Raw genomic sequence first — 17,219 nt, 5'->3', positions numbered from 1 at the left:
TCCAGTACCGCGGCCAACGATGGGTGAAATGCTCTTATCGCGCATCCAACAGACGCCTCTTGCGCTCCAACTTGCATGCGTGATTTGATATTATACTAGTAGAAGGTGGCTCACCTCAGTACAAGCCTCAGGAAGCTGCCATCCGCATTCTGGAGGTGCTCCGTGAGGGGCTAAGATAGAACCCTCTGAAGGGAAGCTATCGCGGGACGCACCTAGAGCCCGCTATTGTGTGGACAGGATTGGCCAGTGCCACCATGGAAGCCAAACTCATAGAGTACTTGGCGCGTTTGGTAGATCGACGTCGTGTCAGGGCTCCGCTCGAAGCGAAGTTTCTCCCGCGTGAACACGCCCCCTTCTGCAACCTGAGCGTTTGCTTGTCTCATTTGGACTCATCCTCTGAAGAAGCAAGGAAATTGTCCACGAAGTAACGCTGAACGGGACTGGTGTGCTGCGAGCACCCGCAATTCGACCTTCATGTGTCAGTCTTGGAAGGCTGAAGTCGATGCTGCCCCTGGATTCGCCCCCAGGCTATGATGTGCTGTCAAGGCCGATGTCTTGCTGACCTCCACGACGCCACGTTGCCCAGCGTCTGACACCATCAGAGCACAGAGTGGACGGGAGTGACATCCCCTGCAGTGGTACGGCAGCAGCCACGGTGGAACTGCCTATCGTGGAATTTTGCGCCATCTCTAACGGCGGGGTGTGTTCCAAGGTTGTCGAAATTGGACTATCATGGATTGTCCCTTAGTGCCCTACTCACCGATATTTCATGACCGTCTGCCTACTAACAGACTTCGTAGCCCACCATCAGGTACGCTCTTGTACCTGCATGTCGCCGCTAGCCAAGCCTGTTCGTTACTATAACCCACCAGACTGCTCTCGCTCGGTCCTTCGCTGCCTACCTTGACCGAACGACTACTCTTTGTTCAGTATCGTTGTCCTGCTAGTTATATACTATATATTCCCTCTCACGGCGCTGTGGAGCGAGGCGGAACACGCATGACCCACGTCTCCGCTCCCTGAGCCCCTCCGCCTGTCCCGCAATACAGTACTTTACCCGCATCACCCTTCCAGGTTCACATCAGAAGTGGCTCCGACGACCATCGTCTATTCATTCGATTCCTTCGGATTGCAACTGCGATCAAACATGCATGTGGTTATGCTTGAGTAGCTCGTTGCTCTTTCTTACTCTTATCCGGGGGACTTGGTCAACCTTCCTTCCCACAACCACTGGCACTTTCCAAACACAAGTCTACGTCGTCGACTTCAAGCTTCTCGTCTGTCGCTCAATCATTTGAGTATACTGTCGCCGTGCGGCAGTCTCACCAATTCCTCCATTTATATATCACCACTGCCCTCGGACTACTCTAGCCTTATTAAGCATTCGTGCGTTACAACTACAACATGGACCAGTCATCAAAAGTCTGGATCATTCTCGGTGCCGTCCTGGGCACTCTCGTCCTGAGTGGAATCATTGTCGTTGTTCTATTCTGCTGGAAGCGGTCTAAGAGAAGGGTACGAGGTTTCTCGCTGCGGGCCGTAACGCCTCTGGACGATGCCGAGTTTGAATCATGGCGAAGACCTAGTCAATATACGAAGCGGTCGGAGAAGTACATCATTCGACCAACCGAGCCAGCTGTCGTACGAGAACGCGCTTCTCCCACACTATTCGAGAAGGAGCTCAGCACATACGAGTTCCCACGAACACCGTCACCTCACGATATCACTCCTCCAATGATGTCGCCATCTAGCTCAATTCAAAAACCAGGAAGAGTGCGGAGGAAGTCTAGTGTCGCGTCATCGATTGCTGACCGACCACCAACACCATATTCGCCTACTTCACCAAGTGGTGAGTTCTCACGAGGATCCACCTCCTCTCGCAGATCGCAGCCTCTAATCCACTATCCTTCCATGTCCGAGGCATCAGCGTTCCGTTTCGAACTCGAATCGGAATACGGCACAGTCCAAAAAGGGACTGGACGCTGGATATAAGACACAGCTTTTATTACAAGTCATAATGTGCTAGGGACAGAGCATACACGATTCAAAGTGAGGAAGATCGAGAGGTGGTTACCTATTTCATCTACAGCCTTCGTCGTACATCCGATTGACTGCGTCACATCGCACCGCTTCCTGCTGTGCGACCACCCAGGTTATCATAACTTGACATTTCGTTCTTCCCTTCTTACACATATTTTACGATTGCATACGACTTTTCATGGCGTTCGGCGGGATATTTGCATCTGTGATACCAGACTTCGTGTCAACTACATAGGCTGAGGCTCCTTTCCTTTTATTCAATCTCGTCGTTAGGAGACGATGCCATGATGGGCACAGATGGACGCAAGCTTGTGCCACAATGTGGTATGAAGGGAACAATGTATTTAGATATGCAATCCCTCTGCTAGAGGCTAGTCCTCTCAGAGATGAAGAACACATATACTCATCTTATCAAGCATCCTCTTAATCTGTCTCTTGATGTGATACACTGTCAATTGAATCTGTTTCTATGACATAACAACCAACCTTGTGCAGATTCGAGTTCTATTGTGCACCAGGTGTATAATACGCGCGCTATTGGTGTCTCCAAACGAAAGCCTCTCTCCGATTCCACGTTTGCGGCTCGGGGTCAGATTTTTCAAATCTCGGTCGTCGATGCTGAAATCCTCCGTATAGCGCGCTCTTCACCGCCAGTTCATCCCTCAGAACGATACCCGCAATACCCGCAATTGGAAACCTTGTCGCTAAACCATGTCGCCCGGACTCCACATGGCGGTATCGATTGACGATACTTGCGACTCATGCACAATACTGCGCGTTCTACGCAAGTCAGTCACCGCATCAGTAGCCAGGTACCGGTAACCCACGATGTCGTGCAGCCGTGACACAGCGTGGTCGTAAAGTCTCTTGTGTGTGAGTGGCGGGTGTTGGATGACTAAGGACATGACGCGCAGCTGAGACGTGAGCTGCATGTTGAACGCAAGCTAGAGCGGATCCAGTGGACAGCTGTCACCGCAACTGTGATACACAAACAACACAAAATTGAAAGAAAACTCTCGGCACCCCCCGTTCCCTGCTCTGATCAGGCTCCGCATAGCTTTCTTTCGACGTCCAACGCGCTCACAACTCAACCACACGCTCGACTCGCCCCGCAACGCGTTCACCGCGTCTCGCACACGCCACAGACTTGTACATAGCATTACACATTACACACCATGGACTTCATACAAGGTTCGCATCTCAAAAACCCATCTTTCACATACAGAGCCACTAACGCGACCCGCAATGTAGACTATGCATCCCTCCTCCCGCGCCTCCTACCCCCCTCCCTCTACAATCCGCTCTTCACCATTCTGACCACAACCTTCGGCCTCATGCGCACATTACAAACGCACCTCTCACCCCTCCTCACGCGCCTCGTCACACAACCCGACGTTGCCTCGATCCTCGCACTTCTCGCCATATTGTTCATTAGCCTCAAGATCCTCGACATGATGTACCGGGCGGTCATATTCTGGGTGAATATGGTGCTACGACTGGTGTTCTGGGGCTCAATCTTGTTGGTGGGGCTGTGGGTGTGGAATAGAGGCATGGACGGGTTTTTGGAAGATGTGCAAGGTTTGGGCGCGCATTGGATGGGAGAGTTTGAGAAATATAGTGGGGAGGTGAAGGAGTTCCAGAGGCAGAAGGAGGATCAGTTGCGGTTTCAGGCGGCGCAGAAGCAGAAAGGAAGGGGGTGGCGGTAAAGACGCCATTGAAGAGGCGACGGGATTGCGGAAGAGAAGGACTGTGTGAATGGAGAGAAGGGCAAGTTGACTGAAGCTTTGATGAACAAAATCTGAGCTGGTCAGCGGACATACTTGGGCACATATTGGTTTGCATTCACACGGCGTATGGGGTCTTTCCAAAAAGCGGGCGCATCGGTATATGCAGGATTGCAATAACGGCATGATTTGGACATTTAGCGAGTCCGGGTCCTTGACTTTGTAACCGTAGTCATTAGTACGAAGCCACGAATGATGAAACCTTTTAGATTATCCCCTGTTTTTTTCACAGGAGGCTCGTAATGCTAATGCTAGACAGATTTTGATGATGATGAAATGCGACAAAAACGGATAATCACCTGCAATGCAAGACACTGTACAGGGCATAGGCACCACCTAATCAGTACTTGCCACCCGAGAGTCTACAGATGATATGGCAACATACATCATTCCTCGACTACCCACTGCCTTCGTTTCTGCAGGATAGCAACGATATTCTAGTAGTGACCCCAAACTTCAGCAACCAACTTTCGCAGGATATGCCCTCCACGGATGTCAAAAGGATTTCCAACACTCTAACTCGCGCATTTTCTGGTGACTCACATTAGCCCACATTCAAAGACGCGAAAAAGATGATACGTAGAACTTCGGTTCCATGCTCTACTGTACTGTTGCCCGAGAACTCATCTTCTTACTCTTCGATATTGTGAACAGCTACTTCCGCTGGCTTAGACGCTCTATAGCAAGCCATCTGATTTCACATCAACTCACTCGAGCAACTGGGAGATGAAACAAGTTACTCTTGCGGAGCGTACGAAGAAGGCCATGCGCAGATATTTTAAATCTCGTTTCTGTTAAAGAGGTGGATGGTTGCTTCAATGGAAGAACAGGGGAATTGGGCAAATTCGGTCTTACATGCAGACCTGAGAGGACAGTTGCGTCCAAGAGCACCGCACACGTATGAGCTATCAGTCTCGACTAGTAGAGGGTTGAAGATCCCTGTATGATGAGGTCGCTACTCTTATGGATGCTCTCACGCAAGTCAGGCCAGAGGGCGAGGAGCTGTCCATTTTCACTGTTACACCGAGCGCGCTCCTACCTCAAAGCTTGTGTGCAATCGCTGAAGTCAGACAGGTCTCTTCCATTACTGAACGTTTTCACTTCAAGTCAGTTCGAGGAGGCACCAGCTCACGTTGAGCATGCATTAGGTGAAATACCAGCATGGGTGGCACAAAATCAGGACACAGAGCACGTTTGAAATCACGACTTGTACAACCAGGAGCCGCCGGTGCCTACGGCATTCTCCAAGTACCGCCTCTTCGGTGCGTTCGTTCGCTTCCGATACTGTCCCAATCGCCGTCAATCCAACTCAAACAACTGCTGCGTCCTCGAATTCCACGGCGATTGTACGTGGCTCTCAAACAAAGCATAGAGACACAGAATTTGAATCTGTGTCCTCGAGTACCGTGGTGAAATTCGACTTTGACGATCGCCGTTTCACTTTCTCTTTCCCCCGATAACAAGGTCTCTTGGGCCCTGCAAAATACATCAACCACCGCCGCGTCCAACCCTGCATCTCTTGAACCACCACTTTCTGCAAATCACCTCCTCACCAAACCCATTCAAGAATTGCCACCACTACTCAACACAAGCAAGGATGGCACCGCACATCCCACCCGAGATCCTCCAGACGATCTTCCGCAACCTCGGATTCTTCGACCGTAAGTATGCCCGCACGCAATTACAACCGTTAGGCGTTCCTGGAGCATCTCGTGTAGCTCTCACATTGCAGACGAATTGAGAAAGCTACGTGAGGTACTCTGGGGCCGTCTGAGACAAGCTTCGTTGTCGCTCGTTCTGTTTATGAGGAACACCGCTGACCGCGTCTAGTTCTCCGCTGCCAGCGCGTCTGCAAGGCTTGGGCCGGATACCTCCCCGGAGACGATCCCGAGCTTCACCGCAAGCTCTTCTCCAAGGCCGAATTCGCGGAACAGGAAGAAGAAGACGAAGAACCCCGCTTTTCCATCAAAATGAAGGCCCCCGTCGACGTGCTTAAAATTGAGGGTATGCTTCCCAAGCTGGCATTTGGCCTTGAGATCAAAGTCCGCTCCCCATCTGGCTTCGACGAGGACACCATCTTCCATCCCCTGGTTAGGAACCTGGCCGCGAACATGAACCTCATCAGCCCCGGATTCAAGCTTCCGAGGGGCGAGAGGTACAACTCGGATGGTGAGCTCTCGACTCCGTACTTCGCGTTCCGGACGTTCGAGGAGCTAAGGGAGAAGACGTGCATGCCCAAGGGGTACAAGTACAAGGATGGGTCATGGCGCAACATGTTGATGTGCGTCCCGGCGATCGAACAAGTTCAGGTGCATTTCGAGTGGCCTTTGAACGGATACCATCGGATGTACACCATTGAGAAGAGGCTGGCTAAGGGAGTCACGGTTAGACAGTTTGCGGGTGCAGTCAGGCGGATGCTGGCTCGCGCAGAGGACGACGTGACGCGCCTTTCTGGTCGGTTGTCCGTCTACTGCGAGAACTGCGGCATGAACGAAGATGCGGAGTGTGAGCTGAGCGACGATGACGATTATTCGGATTGGTGAGCTCAAGAACGCTGAACACGCTCAGTGAGGAAGAGTATCAACGGCATGTTATGCCCGAGAGTATAGGAGAGAAGGAGTGATGCCTGTACGAAATAACGGCTTCTTTAACAAATCAGAAGCAACATTCCCCAATGAATGGTCTTTCCTTAAGTCACTGATCGTGAGGTCAACTTGTTACATTCGACGTCGCTAACTTCCAGAGCACATGTAATTAATCAACTGAACGCGGACGAATTGAGAGTTGGGGAAAGCGCCCATATGGCAAACATCACAACGCCCGTTTCAAGAAGTCGAAACTGACCTCAAGATGCAACGCCCAGCTCCATGTTACAAGACTACTCGTAATGCGAGTGTCGTGGTCATGTACGTGTTAGAAGAAAGGAGAGTAGGGTGTTTATGATAAGCTTGTCTTTCTGTAGTTGCTTTACTATATAGTAGGGCAGCTAATCTTTTTTAGGGCATATGCCATATGCTAATGCAAGTGCTCTTTGAGTTCCTTAATCCTCGGGTATCATGCTCCTTCTTCCTCTACCACATCTCCCTATGCCTTTAGAAAAACTTGACTCCCTCACTCCCCTCGCTACCAAAAATCTGCGCTTTCCCCCTCTTCACACAAACCCCCAAACTCCTCTGCAGAAGCTCCATATCCATACCATAAAACTCCTCTCGCCGCGACGCATCCCCCTCGGCAATCTCATACAGCGTCAAAACCGTGCCCTTCTGCCCCGTCCGCTCGACCCATTCCTCCAGCGCAGCAGCCCACTCCTCGGGTCTGCGCCAGTAAATCCACGCCCTCCCGCCTTCGTCCTCCCCACCCCCGCTTTTACCACTCTTCTTCGTGCCCGTGCTGATGAATTCCGCCCTATTCCCGCCCTCGGGGCTCGCCATCCAGCTTATGATCGCTTTTGCATCGCGCAGGGTGAGGCGGCGGGATAGTTTTGCGTTGTTGAAGAGTGGTGTGTCGAGCGCGTCGATGAGCGAGAGGGTGAATATGCGGTTGTGGCGGCAGTAGGATTGGATTAAGGAGGACCAGGAGAGGAGTTGCGACGAGCGTGTTGAAGCGACGGGTTGGAGGGTGAAGAAGGGCGGGAAGAAGTAGTGGGGTGGGAACTGGAAGTCGGTCGTTGATGGGGGTTGTAAGGTTGTGGTTGTGGAGAGATTGCTTGGGAACGGAGAGGCGGTGGCCGTCATGGTTGGAGAGAGGTTGTGGTAGAACGATTCGAGAGATGTTGGTGGGGACTTGATGCTTGACGGGAGAGATGGAAGTTGCGGGGAATTTGGGACGTCATTGGCTACTTGGCATTGGACCTCTGATATTCTTTGGAACAACCTCTTCTCAGACATTACGTGCGTACATCGTCAAGATGCTATTTTGATTTCTACACAGATGTTGCACGCTTGAGGATATGGATTGTAGTGCTGCTAAAGTCAACCTGAGCCTAGCTTGGAACGCCTTTGAGATATATTCACAGTGGTGCCACGTCTACAAACTGGAGCTATAGCTATAGCTCAAAACACTGTCTGAAAGCCTTTGGGATTTCATCACGCACCGTACTCCTCCTCATCGGACTATTTCCATGAATAGTTATTCAAGTTTTAGTCCATTCGTCAAAGTTGCGTCGTATGCGAAGAAGGTCGGTAATGGAAGCTACAACGGAACTGCTCACGTTAAAGCTTAGTATGAGAGGTTGTTGAGCTCTTCATACTCACCCAGGTTGAGCTGTTACCTTGCCGTCGCATTCATAGGATGGGGTTGAATGACCTAGGGGCATTGAATGAGAACTGGCTACGGACGGGTAGTGAAGTCTCCGTAGTTGTTCGCGAGTACAACGAGGACGTAGTATTCGTTGAATCAAGCACATTCCAACAACGCTCGTGTGAGTACGGAACTGCTTTGCTGAATACACGTTTTACCGAATATCGGGAGTACTGACTAGCTAGTCCGCAAGTTCCTAGGATCTGGTTGTCGACGTGGCCAGCCTTGCATTGATGACAACCCACGGTAGCATTAGCCCAAACAGGTAGCGTCGGAAGTCCCACGGAAGCGGAGACAGAGCATCCAAGTGTTTTGCAAATAACGGTAGGAAACGTTGGCCAGACTGAGGGGTAATGGCGGAACTCATAAGAGGGGCATTAAGAGGTGATGATATCCGGGGCACTCGAGAGTGTGCAAATGACAATTGATGTTTGAAGTGGTGCCGCGAGTCGAGGTTCTACTAGGGTACAACATGAACAGACATTTCAAAGATGTCCGGCTGAAGTTACCGACACTATGCGATTGAGCGGAGTTGGACGTACCGTTTGTTCACATCATCGACCCTGGGCTTAGTCAGTGCGTTGTTCGTTGCTATTAGGAACAGATCATCGTATTGTGGAGCGCATGAAGATAGCACAACCATAAATCTGTACCACATTGCTGCCATGTCGCCTACAGGATATGCACAGTGTCGAAGTGAGTGCGATGGTGGGTTTTCAAATCGTTGACAGTGCTCGCGTAGAATGCCATTGCTCGAAGATGGGTTTAGATAGGAGTTGTGGCTGGAGACTCGCATAGTTTCAATAGGGGTGTTTTAGCCTGCTCGCCTTGACATGTTCCCCAGATGCTCGCCTTGTGAGGTTGTGCCAGGAGAGTGGTCTGCGTTTATGTGACCCAAATCTCCGATGTGAAGCTCGTCCCTTGCGATGCGCTGTGCATGCGATGGTGTTACAACAGATGGCGGACTTGCTCGCTTTGATGATAGTTTCATTCACTGACATGCGCACGACGTATGTCTTTGGCGGTGGTTACTGCTGAGCTAGAGAGATCGTCGCAGCGAAAAGAGTGGCTTGGGGTCCGGCCCGTAGCACGCTATCCAAACAGGCAAGCGTTGGTGGTGATCCGCGAATATCACTCGAACATGAGTCCGGCAGTGGCTTGCCAGCGGACAGCGGACTTGGAGATCAGTTGTCACGCGGCTAGTATACACGACGAAGCGAGGAGACAGATGCTACACGTCTGTACGTAAGGAGTCGAAGTCGCGCAACAGCGTTATGGCTCTGGCCTGATCCTGGCCAACAAGAGTTCCGCCATTATACACTAACACCCTGTTCGTAGCACCCCTAAGCCTATGTACCATCAACAGACTGTGGAGAACAACATCTGCCGTGAAGCGGACGAGAAACGAAGCGAACGGCGGTGCGGTGCGGCCGTCTGTCTCAGGCTCACATCCAACGTCATGCGCTGCAACAATGGTAGTGGTACTGTAGCAAAGTCGTGGTGCTGGGGAGAATGTGGAGAGGTGCATTCGTGTATGCAGGCAAGCGCTGGCCGTGTATAGCTGCGTGCGTGCAGCCTTCGCCTCAGCAAGGGCACTGCCAGCGGCCGTCGAGGGGTTATTAGCACACATGCATTGAACAAGTGGGTCTTTTGAGGCTGCCATCAATTCACCAGGACATGGCCAGAGAAGTGCGCAACAAGAGCCGCAAAAGCGATGATGGAAGCCGGGATCTGGGGCGACTTGAGACGGGGTGTGAAGCATTCGGAGAGATAATTTTAGCCCAGCAACCTCATTTCCCTTCGCCAGGGTCGGTCCAATCAAGCACCAGACGGCCAGGCCGCCCTGGTCCTTGCGCCCGCTTTAGCTTGTCCGTTGCCGACTAGCCTTCTGAGGGCGCTGCTCTCCTCGCGTCTGCAGCTGTCTGGTGTTGCTGCTGCTCCCCTACGGTGCCTTCCTCCTCACGGCCGTCGCAGCTTCCCACCCAATACGCTCTTTCCTCAGTTGCGCGACCGAGCCTGGCTCTTTCCCTTCTCAGACCGGCACATCTAATCGATACCCGTCTCCATTTTAATACTTACTCTTGCTTTCTCTATACAGCATCCCCCCCAATCCATGGACTCGTGAACCTGCGCGTCTGTTACTGGCCCGAACGCCGTCAACAATACTACTCCCCCCACGGCCTCGCTCTCGACCTGCTCCTATCGACACGGTCAATCAGTCAAACGCGAGCTTCAAATATAAACAAAGATGCGCCAATGTCTACGCAGCGACCGTCCTGGCGACCTACAACACCCTGACAACTGTGGCCGACCGAACCGTACATCTCGCCATAAGCAGCCACGCACCGCAAAGAAACATACCGTCGTCCTCTCCATCCTCGCCGCCTCTCTCCCCGTAGCAATGGCCCAGCAGAATTGCATATCGCTCCAAGGTTCCACCGCCTGCCCGGCTTTCAGCACGGCATCAATAAGCACTAATTTAACCGGCGACTTGTATGTGATACCCTCAGCCCATACAGCGATGGGAGTGCTAACAGGTGTTGCAACAGCTCTTTTCTATCCTTCGTGTCAGATGTAAAGTCCTTCGACGACAAGTTACGAAATTACATCGCAACCAGCTACTCGGAACGACAGTCAGTTTTCTCTCCACCTGCGTGCCACTGTTTCTGGATACTAACAAATTCGCAGGTATAAGAATATTCTGGGCTGTTCGAACGTTAACCTTACCAACACTACCAACCTTTACGCCCGCTATACCACCACGGTCCTCTGCAATGCCATTGTCCAGAACTCCAGGGTGCCATGTGGGCTAAGCAATACAAATGCAACGCCGCTGTGTGCCGGTGCCTGCGTACGTTTTCCCATTCTTCAAATCCCAACTCCAAGTCTTGTTTGACGAATGCTAATCCACCACAGGCTGATTTCGCCATCAGCGAGCAGGTAATAGTGTCAAGCCCAGAACTATGCGGCACTGCCGGTAACAATGCGGTTCCTCAAATTCGGTCAGATTTTGCTCGCTGTTCAAATCCGACCGAAGCGCTCAGTGGTCGTTGCATCGAAGCAGCGTCGAACGAAGGCTACGAGTGCGGCTATCAGGGAAATCTGCAGGGACTGTGTTCGTATTGCTCAGACAGCACGGTCAACTCCACAAACTCGTGCTGCATCAATGCGAACGTCAACTCGCGCTGCGTGGGCGTTGAACTCCCAACGACAGTGTCGATGCCACCTCTGTTCCCCTCGAGCACTTCGTCTGCCACACCATCTTCAACTTCAGCTGGAGCAGGGACAGGTCGTTCTGGATCCGGACTTTCTGGAGGTGCGATAGCAGGCATCGTCATCGGGTCGCTCGTCGGCGCGGCCCTTATTCTTGCAGCTGTCATTTTCTGCTGTCTTCACGCGCGCAAACAGAAAAATAGACGTCAGGCAGACAGCATCTTTAATACGCCGTCTCCACCGCGGCGTCAATCTCCAAAGGGGCCGCCAATGCCACCTATGAGTTATGCCGATGATGGTCTCGCCCCTCCCAGCATTCTGCCCGGGGCTCGCGTGCAACGCATGTCAGCCCTAGAAGGATCCAGATCGTCAGGAACTCACAGTGATGGAGCAGGTGTCCTGACAGCATTTGGGGACACGCATATTGGTGCTTACGATTCCCCCGAATCGATCCGCGGCCATCTAGCAAGTGCCCTACCAAAGCGCGGTGGTTCTCTGTCCAGCCGCTCTGCTCTTGACTCAAGTACGACATCGCCGCATTCTGGATCTGATCAAGCACGCAATTTCTCTAGCCCAGACGGTGTCGCTTCTGGCCAGTCCGAGCAACTGCAATTCTTCAAGGACTATTATTCCCAGGATGACATCCACCCGAACGATACAGTTGCCACACTCTGGGCGTATCAACCACGGGCTGGTGATGAGTTCGAACTAGAGCGGGGAGACATGCTCAAGGTCGTCGGCATCTGGGATGATGGGTGGGCGACAGGAATCAGACTCACTGAATCAGCAGAGCAGTGGGAATCACGGAAAGCCGAGCAACGTGACTCGGGTGTGAGCAATGGAAGTAGGCGATCACAGGTCGAGACCGATGGCGAGATTAAGGCTTTCCCGCTGGTGTGCGTGTGCTTACCACAACATTGGCGGAAGACGATTGAGGGCGACAGCACGGACACGCACGGGAGTGGAGGTGATCGACCACCTCCAAGCCCTTAACGATGCACCTCATCTCCAGTCCGTTAACGTTTCCTAGTTGTCTCCTCTACTTCTCTTTCATCGGATCCTTCTCCGCCCCAGGCGCGACGTGGGAACATGCAGAAAATGCGCGTCTCATCCGCGCCGCCGCTGTCAGCTCCGCTTCTTCTATCAGAGAGAAGATCAGTGACACGGCCTCTATTACCGAAGACGCTGGGCCTCAACTCCTCAGGCTCTAGCACGCTCATCAACTCTCCGCACAAATACTAATGTCGCTACGATGATGGCTGTTTATGCTACGCCGTTTTCCAATCTCCGTCCTGGCTCAACATTTCCAGCTCCTGAGACCTTGAAGATTGACTTGCTTGTCTATCACCACTCCAGGCTCGACACCCTGATCATGCTCTGAGGTCAACAAACAAAGCTACATACCACGGCCGAATTTTCTTTCTCGAACTTCCCTTGGGTCGATCCAACGAAAGACTGCCCCTAGTCTAGTGTCTAATACGCTCTTTTACCGACTCTTTGCGCAACATGGCGCATGTACACTCCTTGATATCGATACACTCACCACTATTGATCACGCCACACGCGTCCGGTACATACAACCCTACCTTGGCTGATTGAGTCTCTTCGTTCTATACCCCGCCGCATACTACTTGTGACGAATTGTTCTACTTCGGTTGTGTCTTGAGGAGCAACTGAAGCAAATTGTATATATGGCTTGCTTCAGGCTCCGGGGAAAAGGGTAATTACCATCTTGATACATTTCTATGATATCCCGCCTTTTTTTGGATAGCGGGCTTTTTTTTTGATACGAGCGAGGGATGTTGCTCGATGTTTGTCGTTGGGAAGGGAAATTTGCGGTACGCGGAAGTGATGAAGGAGAAGGAGAGAGAGGGTCGAGGGTGAAGATGGCGATGGAAATGCGTTTAGAATGATTAGGTTCAACTAGGGAAATGGAATATTGACAACATTGGTATCATTGCACTGATCAATTTGAGCGTGTTTTGAAGTAATCATCTTTGTTAGATGTTTATATAAATTCTGGTATTGCATGTGTGATTTCATCGACGGTCCATACCATTCACTAAAATGCTCCACGCCGGTATGGCACGTTGAGCTTTAGTTATACTATCCATCACGCCTTGCCTTTGCGACGAACCTTCTTGTTGACGCCACTATTCTCATTCCGTCTGTGCCAATCGTCAATCTCATGCCTGACATTCTCTCTATACGCCTTGTACTCTTCGCTAGCTTCAACGAGGAGCTGTGCACAATGGCCAGAGCGGCGCAGATGGCGCTTGAGATTCTCCCAGCGACAGTCTGGCTTGAAAGTGCAGTTTGGGTGTGGACATCTGTACGGACGGAGAGTCTGAAGCAGTGAGTTAGTACACGATGATAGGGGCGTGAGGAGGATGTAAATAAAGGCTTACCTGATGGGTCCGCTCGTGTTTACTCAGGTTACTCGAATCAGCACAGGTAAAGTCGCAGAAGCGGCACTTGTGAGGCTTTTTGCCTTCATGCAGAGCGCTAATGTGCGTTTGAAGCTGCGTATGTGTGGTTGTCGTGTAGCCACAGCGATCACAAACATACGGCCTCTCGCCGGTGTGGGTGCGCTCGTGGTTATCTTTCGCTTGATTCGTGGCGAACGTTTTGTCGCATCCTTCGTAGCTGCAAGCGTAGGGCCGGTAACCCGCGTGTCCGAGTAAGTGCCGTGATAGCTTCGAGCGCTGCTTGAAGTCCTTCGATGCAGCTTCACAGCCTTGCCATTGGCAGAGGCAGTGGGTGCAATTGTCTACATGGGTGGTTTTGATGTGTTTGTGTAGGGCTTCAGCGGAGTCAAAAGCTGCGAGGCAGAGCACGCCCGGGAGGTGTTCCCTATGCATACAGTTAGTAAACTATAGCCTGTTGAGTCGCCCAGGGGCGCTTTAGGTAGTAACCCAAACGCGAAGGGTGTTTGGAAAGCTACTAAGATATCTTAGCCATACGTACCATTTACATATACACTGTTGGGAGTCCAAGGCACCAGCTAGGGAGCCAGTGTCTGCGGACGTAGTTGTAGTTGTGCTGGGTCTTAAAAGGTCGTGTTGGACGGCAGATGCGAGAAAATCTAGCTTGGTGGCACTGACTGGTGCTGCTGGATATTTATTCGGAAAAGAAGAATCTGTAAGCATCCAGGAGTGATCGTTATAGTCTAACATAGAGTTGATAAGGCCGAACGAGGTTGAGCCGATCAAGTGTTGGTTACTGGACATGGGGCTGGTTGAATGGCTTGTGTCGAACCCAAAGTTCATGAAACTGTTGGCTAGACCATTCCCTTGTGTCATTGACGAGTTCCAGAGGTCCAACTCTTGCTGGGTAACACTTGAAAAGTCTCCACAGGCCCGTTTATCTCCATGACAACATGAATTGTCCATGTGGCAGTGATCAGAGGATATGTTGAGGTAGCAATTCGGGAAGTTTGCTTGGGTTGGCGCTGGCGAGGGCTCGCTAGTAAACGCACTCTCTAGGGATGTGAAGTTGCTATGCGAAAGTGCTGGTGTAGGGGCGCTCGAAGCGAGTGTGGTGGTGTCGTCGCCACCCGTGATTCTATGAGTGTGAGAGAAGCACGGATATGTTTCGAACGAGGCCAGGCCGTTGTTGTGGCCATGGTATCTTTCTTGGAAGTGACAAGGTGCATTGTCGTAGCAGTATATAGTACCGACTGGAGTAGGGCCAGTATGGGCAAAGTGACACTCATTGTTCAGCTCACCCAGCGGGCAAGGTAGAGCATCGCACTTTTGGCAGAAGCACGGTTCGTCCGGACATGCTGATTTTGTGCATTCGGGGTCTACACAGTGGTCTGTGCATTCTGGCGTCTTTTGGCGGCAGTGAGGGTCGAAGCATGCGTCGTCCTCGGGACAGTCGTCGCCAGGGCACGGCACTGTACAGTCTGGAGAACACGGCACCACGCATTCTGGAGAACACGGCACCGCACAGTCTACGATACAGGAGGCTTCTAGATTGCAATCCTGGCAGAATTTCTCGAAACAGTCGTCCGGGAACTGGCAGTCGGCATCGATGCTCGGGGGTTTGGCGGTGTTGTGATATTCACCAACCTTGAGAGCCGAAGCCCTCCGCTTGGATGGGCGCCCGTTACAAACCTCGGGACAGGGCCCCGGACAGTGGTTGCAACACAGGACTCGTGGATCGATGTGCCCATCATAGTGCTCCAATGTCAGACTATCTGCATCGCGCTTTGAGCCTGTGAGTGGCGCCACGGTATTGAACATTGAGTTGGAGGTGGTCCAAAGGGAGTCGTCGTCGCCAAAGGCCGAATCGTTATCTGAGTAGCCGTTAGCCATAGCGGCGTATCTGAGAAGCAGAGCCGTGGAAAGTTGGTGTTGTGAAAATCGAGGTGCAAATGACCAGGACATCAGGGTACTGTAGATCCAAAATCGGCAATCGACTTTCTGCGATGCCCCGAAAGGGTGAATGTAGGTGAAAGCTGGGATACGTACAATAACTCCATGTAGCGACTGTTATAGGCCTTCACCTAGGTCTTCGCGACGTCTGGGGACTTCACTTGGCCGCAAAATGGTGAAAGTGCCTTCGAAAAGTGAATTGCGACCGAAGCCCACCTTTGAACGACTAAGCGATTCTGCCACGGTCGTCATTGGCTGCGCCTGCCGAACCCATCAACCATGCTAGAAAGAACCTTCGCCGCTCCACACCATGGAGCCTGAATGTCCTCGCTATCTTTACCGTCCCTATCCAGCAACGTGTATAAGAAGTATGCGACGCCGTCTAACGTGTACTATGGGAGCTTGCGACGCGTCTTGAGCAATCTAGGACAAGCCGTCCCCCGCTTGTCAAACATGCCACTCGGCTAGCCTTTGTGTCATCGTTTGCGGCCTTTCGCCGTTTACATCTGAAACAAATAGACAGAGTATAAGAGGAAGAAAGCACAATGATAGCACCTTGTACTCCACCTCCAAATTCGCGTCTGCTTTTGACAGTCTTCACTTCGCTGCCGGTATCCGTCAACCAGGTATTTGGCGCGCCAACCCAGGGCTCGCGTGTGCACAGCCCCGCGAGCGAGGCTGATAACCCGAGGCGACTCTCGTCCCTCTCCACATCCCTTCACCTCCGCCATCTCCAATTCGCGGGGGCAGCCACACACCCTCACCACGCGCCTCTCAAGCCTGCCATACTACTACACACAATAGATACCCGACATAATTAATATCAATGGGCAATCTCTGCGGCAAGCAGTCCAAAGACAACTTCGACGGCCAAGGGCGCACACTTGGTTCTGCGCCTGCGCCTGCTACGAAAGCATCTGTGCCGAGCAATGTCGCGCCACCGAAGCCCAAGGTGGGAGGACCGCCTAGGACGTTAGGGGAGGGCAATAATGGGGATGATCCAAAGGCAGCGGCTGCCGCAGCTGCAGAGGTGCGTAACTAGGCCGCGTGTGTAGAATGCAAGAGAAGGCAGAGTAGCAGCGGTCAACCTGGACGGCGCATGGCAACTAGCCTGGCCTGGGCAGTTACCGAGGACAATCAGTGTCTTCACGCCACACAGAAGAATGCACAAGCAACTTGCAGCGTCCCTGTGCTAATGCTTGCAGCAGGCCCGCGCAAACAAGTCCACCTCTGGCGACCTGCAGAAGAAGCTCGACGCGCAGAAGCGACAGACACAAAACCAGACCCTGCAACAAGCCGCGAACGAGAACCGCTTAGCACGCGAAGCAGACCAAGTGAACGAGACGAGGACCTACAACTGAATGAAATGATGTCATGGGTATACTATGCTGTAGAGGATTGAGAGATATGTCACTGTTGTATATAGGTGCGCATATGGACGACGACTTTAGGAACTTTTAACAGGAGTGGTTTGGAGTTCTCTTCACTTTGCATAGACTGGCGT

The 17,219-nt window shown here is 52.0% G+C and overlaps 7 protein-coding genes across 7 annotated transcripts; 5 read left to right on the top strand and 2 right to left on the bottom strand.

Moving 5' to 3' along the window:
* Window positions 1-1,404: 1,404 nt before the first annotated feature.
* On the top strand, window positions 1,405-1,992 carry K460DRAFT_295271 (uncharacterized protein; the record flags this gene model as incomplete). Its single annotated transcript, XM_040929550.1, has 1 exon — window positions 1,405-1,992. One exon carries the CDS (start codon window positions 1,405-1,407, stop codon window positions 1,990-1,992), a length of 588 nt encoding a protein of 195 aa, XP_040783338.1.
* Window positions 1,993-2,900: 908 nt separating this feature from the next.
* Window positions 2,901-4,042, top strand: K460DRAFT_321243 (uncharacterized protein). Its single transcript, XM_040930469.1, has 2 exons — window positions 2,901-3,231; window positions 3,292-4,042. Exons 1-2 carry the CDS (start codon window positions 3,216-3,218, stop codon window positions 3,744-3,746), a joined length of 471 nt encoding a protein of 156 aa, XP_040783337.1. The 5' UTR covers window positions 2,901-3,215; the 3' UTR covers window positions 3,747-4,042.
* A 1,379-nt stretch (window positions 4,043-5,421) lies between these two features.
* Window positions 5,422-6,367, top strand: K460DRAFT_410184 (uncharacterized protein; the record flags this gene model as incomplete). The annotated part of the gene is made up of 2 exons (XM_040937346.1): window positions 5,422-5,485; window positions 5,655-6,367. The coding sequence occupies 2 exons, from the start codon at window positions 5,422-5,424 to the stop codon at window positions 6,365-6,367; spliced, it is 777 nt and encodes a 258-aa protein (XP_040783336.1).
* A 387-nt stretch (window positions 6,368-6,754) lies between these two features.
* Window positions 6,755-7,575, bottom strand: K460DRAFT_370744 (ESCRT-II complex, vps25 subunit). The gene has a single exon (XM_040934221.1). It carries the CDS (start codon window positions 7,556-7,558, stop codon window positions 6,917-6,919), a length of 642 nt encoding a protein of 213 aa, XP_040783335.1. The 5' UTR covers window positions 7,559-7,575; the 3' UTR covers window positions 6,755-6,916.
* Window positions 7,576-10,371: 2,796 nt separating this feature from the next.
* Window positions 10,372-12,329, top strand: K460DRAFT_380562 (uncharacterized protein; the record flags this gene model as incomplete). Its single annotated transcript, XM_040935272.1, has 4 exons — window positions 10,372-10,616; window positions 10,673-10,756; window positions 10,812-10,974; window positions 11,040-12,329. The coding sequence occupies 4 exons, from the start codon at window positions 10,372-10,374 to the stop codon at window positions 12,327-12,329; spliced, it is 1,782 nt and encodes a 593-aa protein (XP_040783334.1).
* Window positions 12,330-13,449: 1,120 nt separating this feature from the next.
* K460DRAFT_410181 (uncharacterized protein) lies at window positions 13,450-15,655 on the bottom strand (the record flags this gene model as incomplete). Its single annotated transcript, XM_040937345.1, has 3 exons — window positions 13,450-13,683; window positions 13,745-14,189; window positions 14,304-15,655. The coding sequence occupies 3 exons, from the start codon at window positions 15,653-15,655 to the stop codon at window positions 13,450-13,452; spliced, it is 2,031 nt and encodes a 676-aa protein (XP_040783333.1).
* Window positions 15,656-16,337: 682 nt separating this feature from the next.
* K460DRAFT_192049 (uncharacterized protein) lies at window positions 16,338-17,197 on the top strand. The gene is made up of 2 exons (XM_040927127.1): window positions 16,338-16,745; window positions 16,924-17,197. The coding sequence occupies exons 1-2, from the start codon at window positions 16,542-16,544 to the stop codon at window positions 17,074-17,076; spliced, it is 357 nt and encodes a 118-aa protein (XP_040783332.1). The 5' UTR covers window positions 16,338-16,541; the 3' UTR covers window positions 17,077-17,197.
* The last annotated feature ends 22 nt before the right edge of the window (window positions 17,198-17,219 follow it).

The sequence above is a fragment of the Cucurbitaria berberidis genome (assembly GCF_010015615.1).
Source record: "Cucurbitaria berberidis CBS 394.84 unplaced genomic scaffold K460scaffold_6, whole genome shotgun sequence".
NCBI classification, from domain to species: domain Eukaryota; kingdom Fungi; phylum Ascomycota; class Dothideomycetes; order Pleosporales; family Cucurbitariaceae; genus Cucurbitaria; species Cucurbitaria berberidis.
Note: the sequence above shows the minus strand (reverse complement) of the source record. Positions and strands in the feature narration are given on the sequence as shown.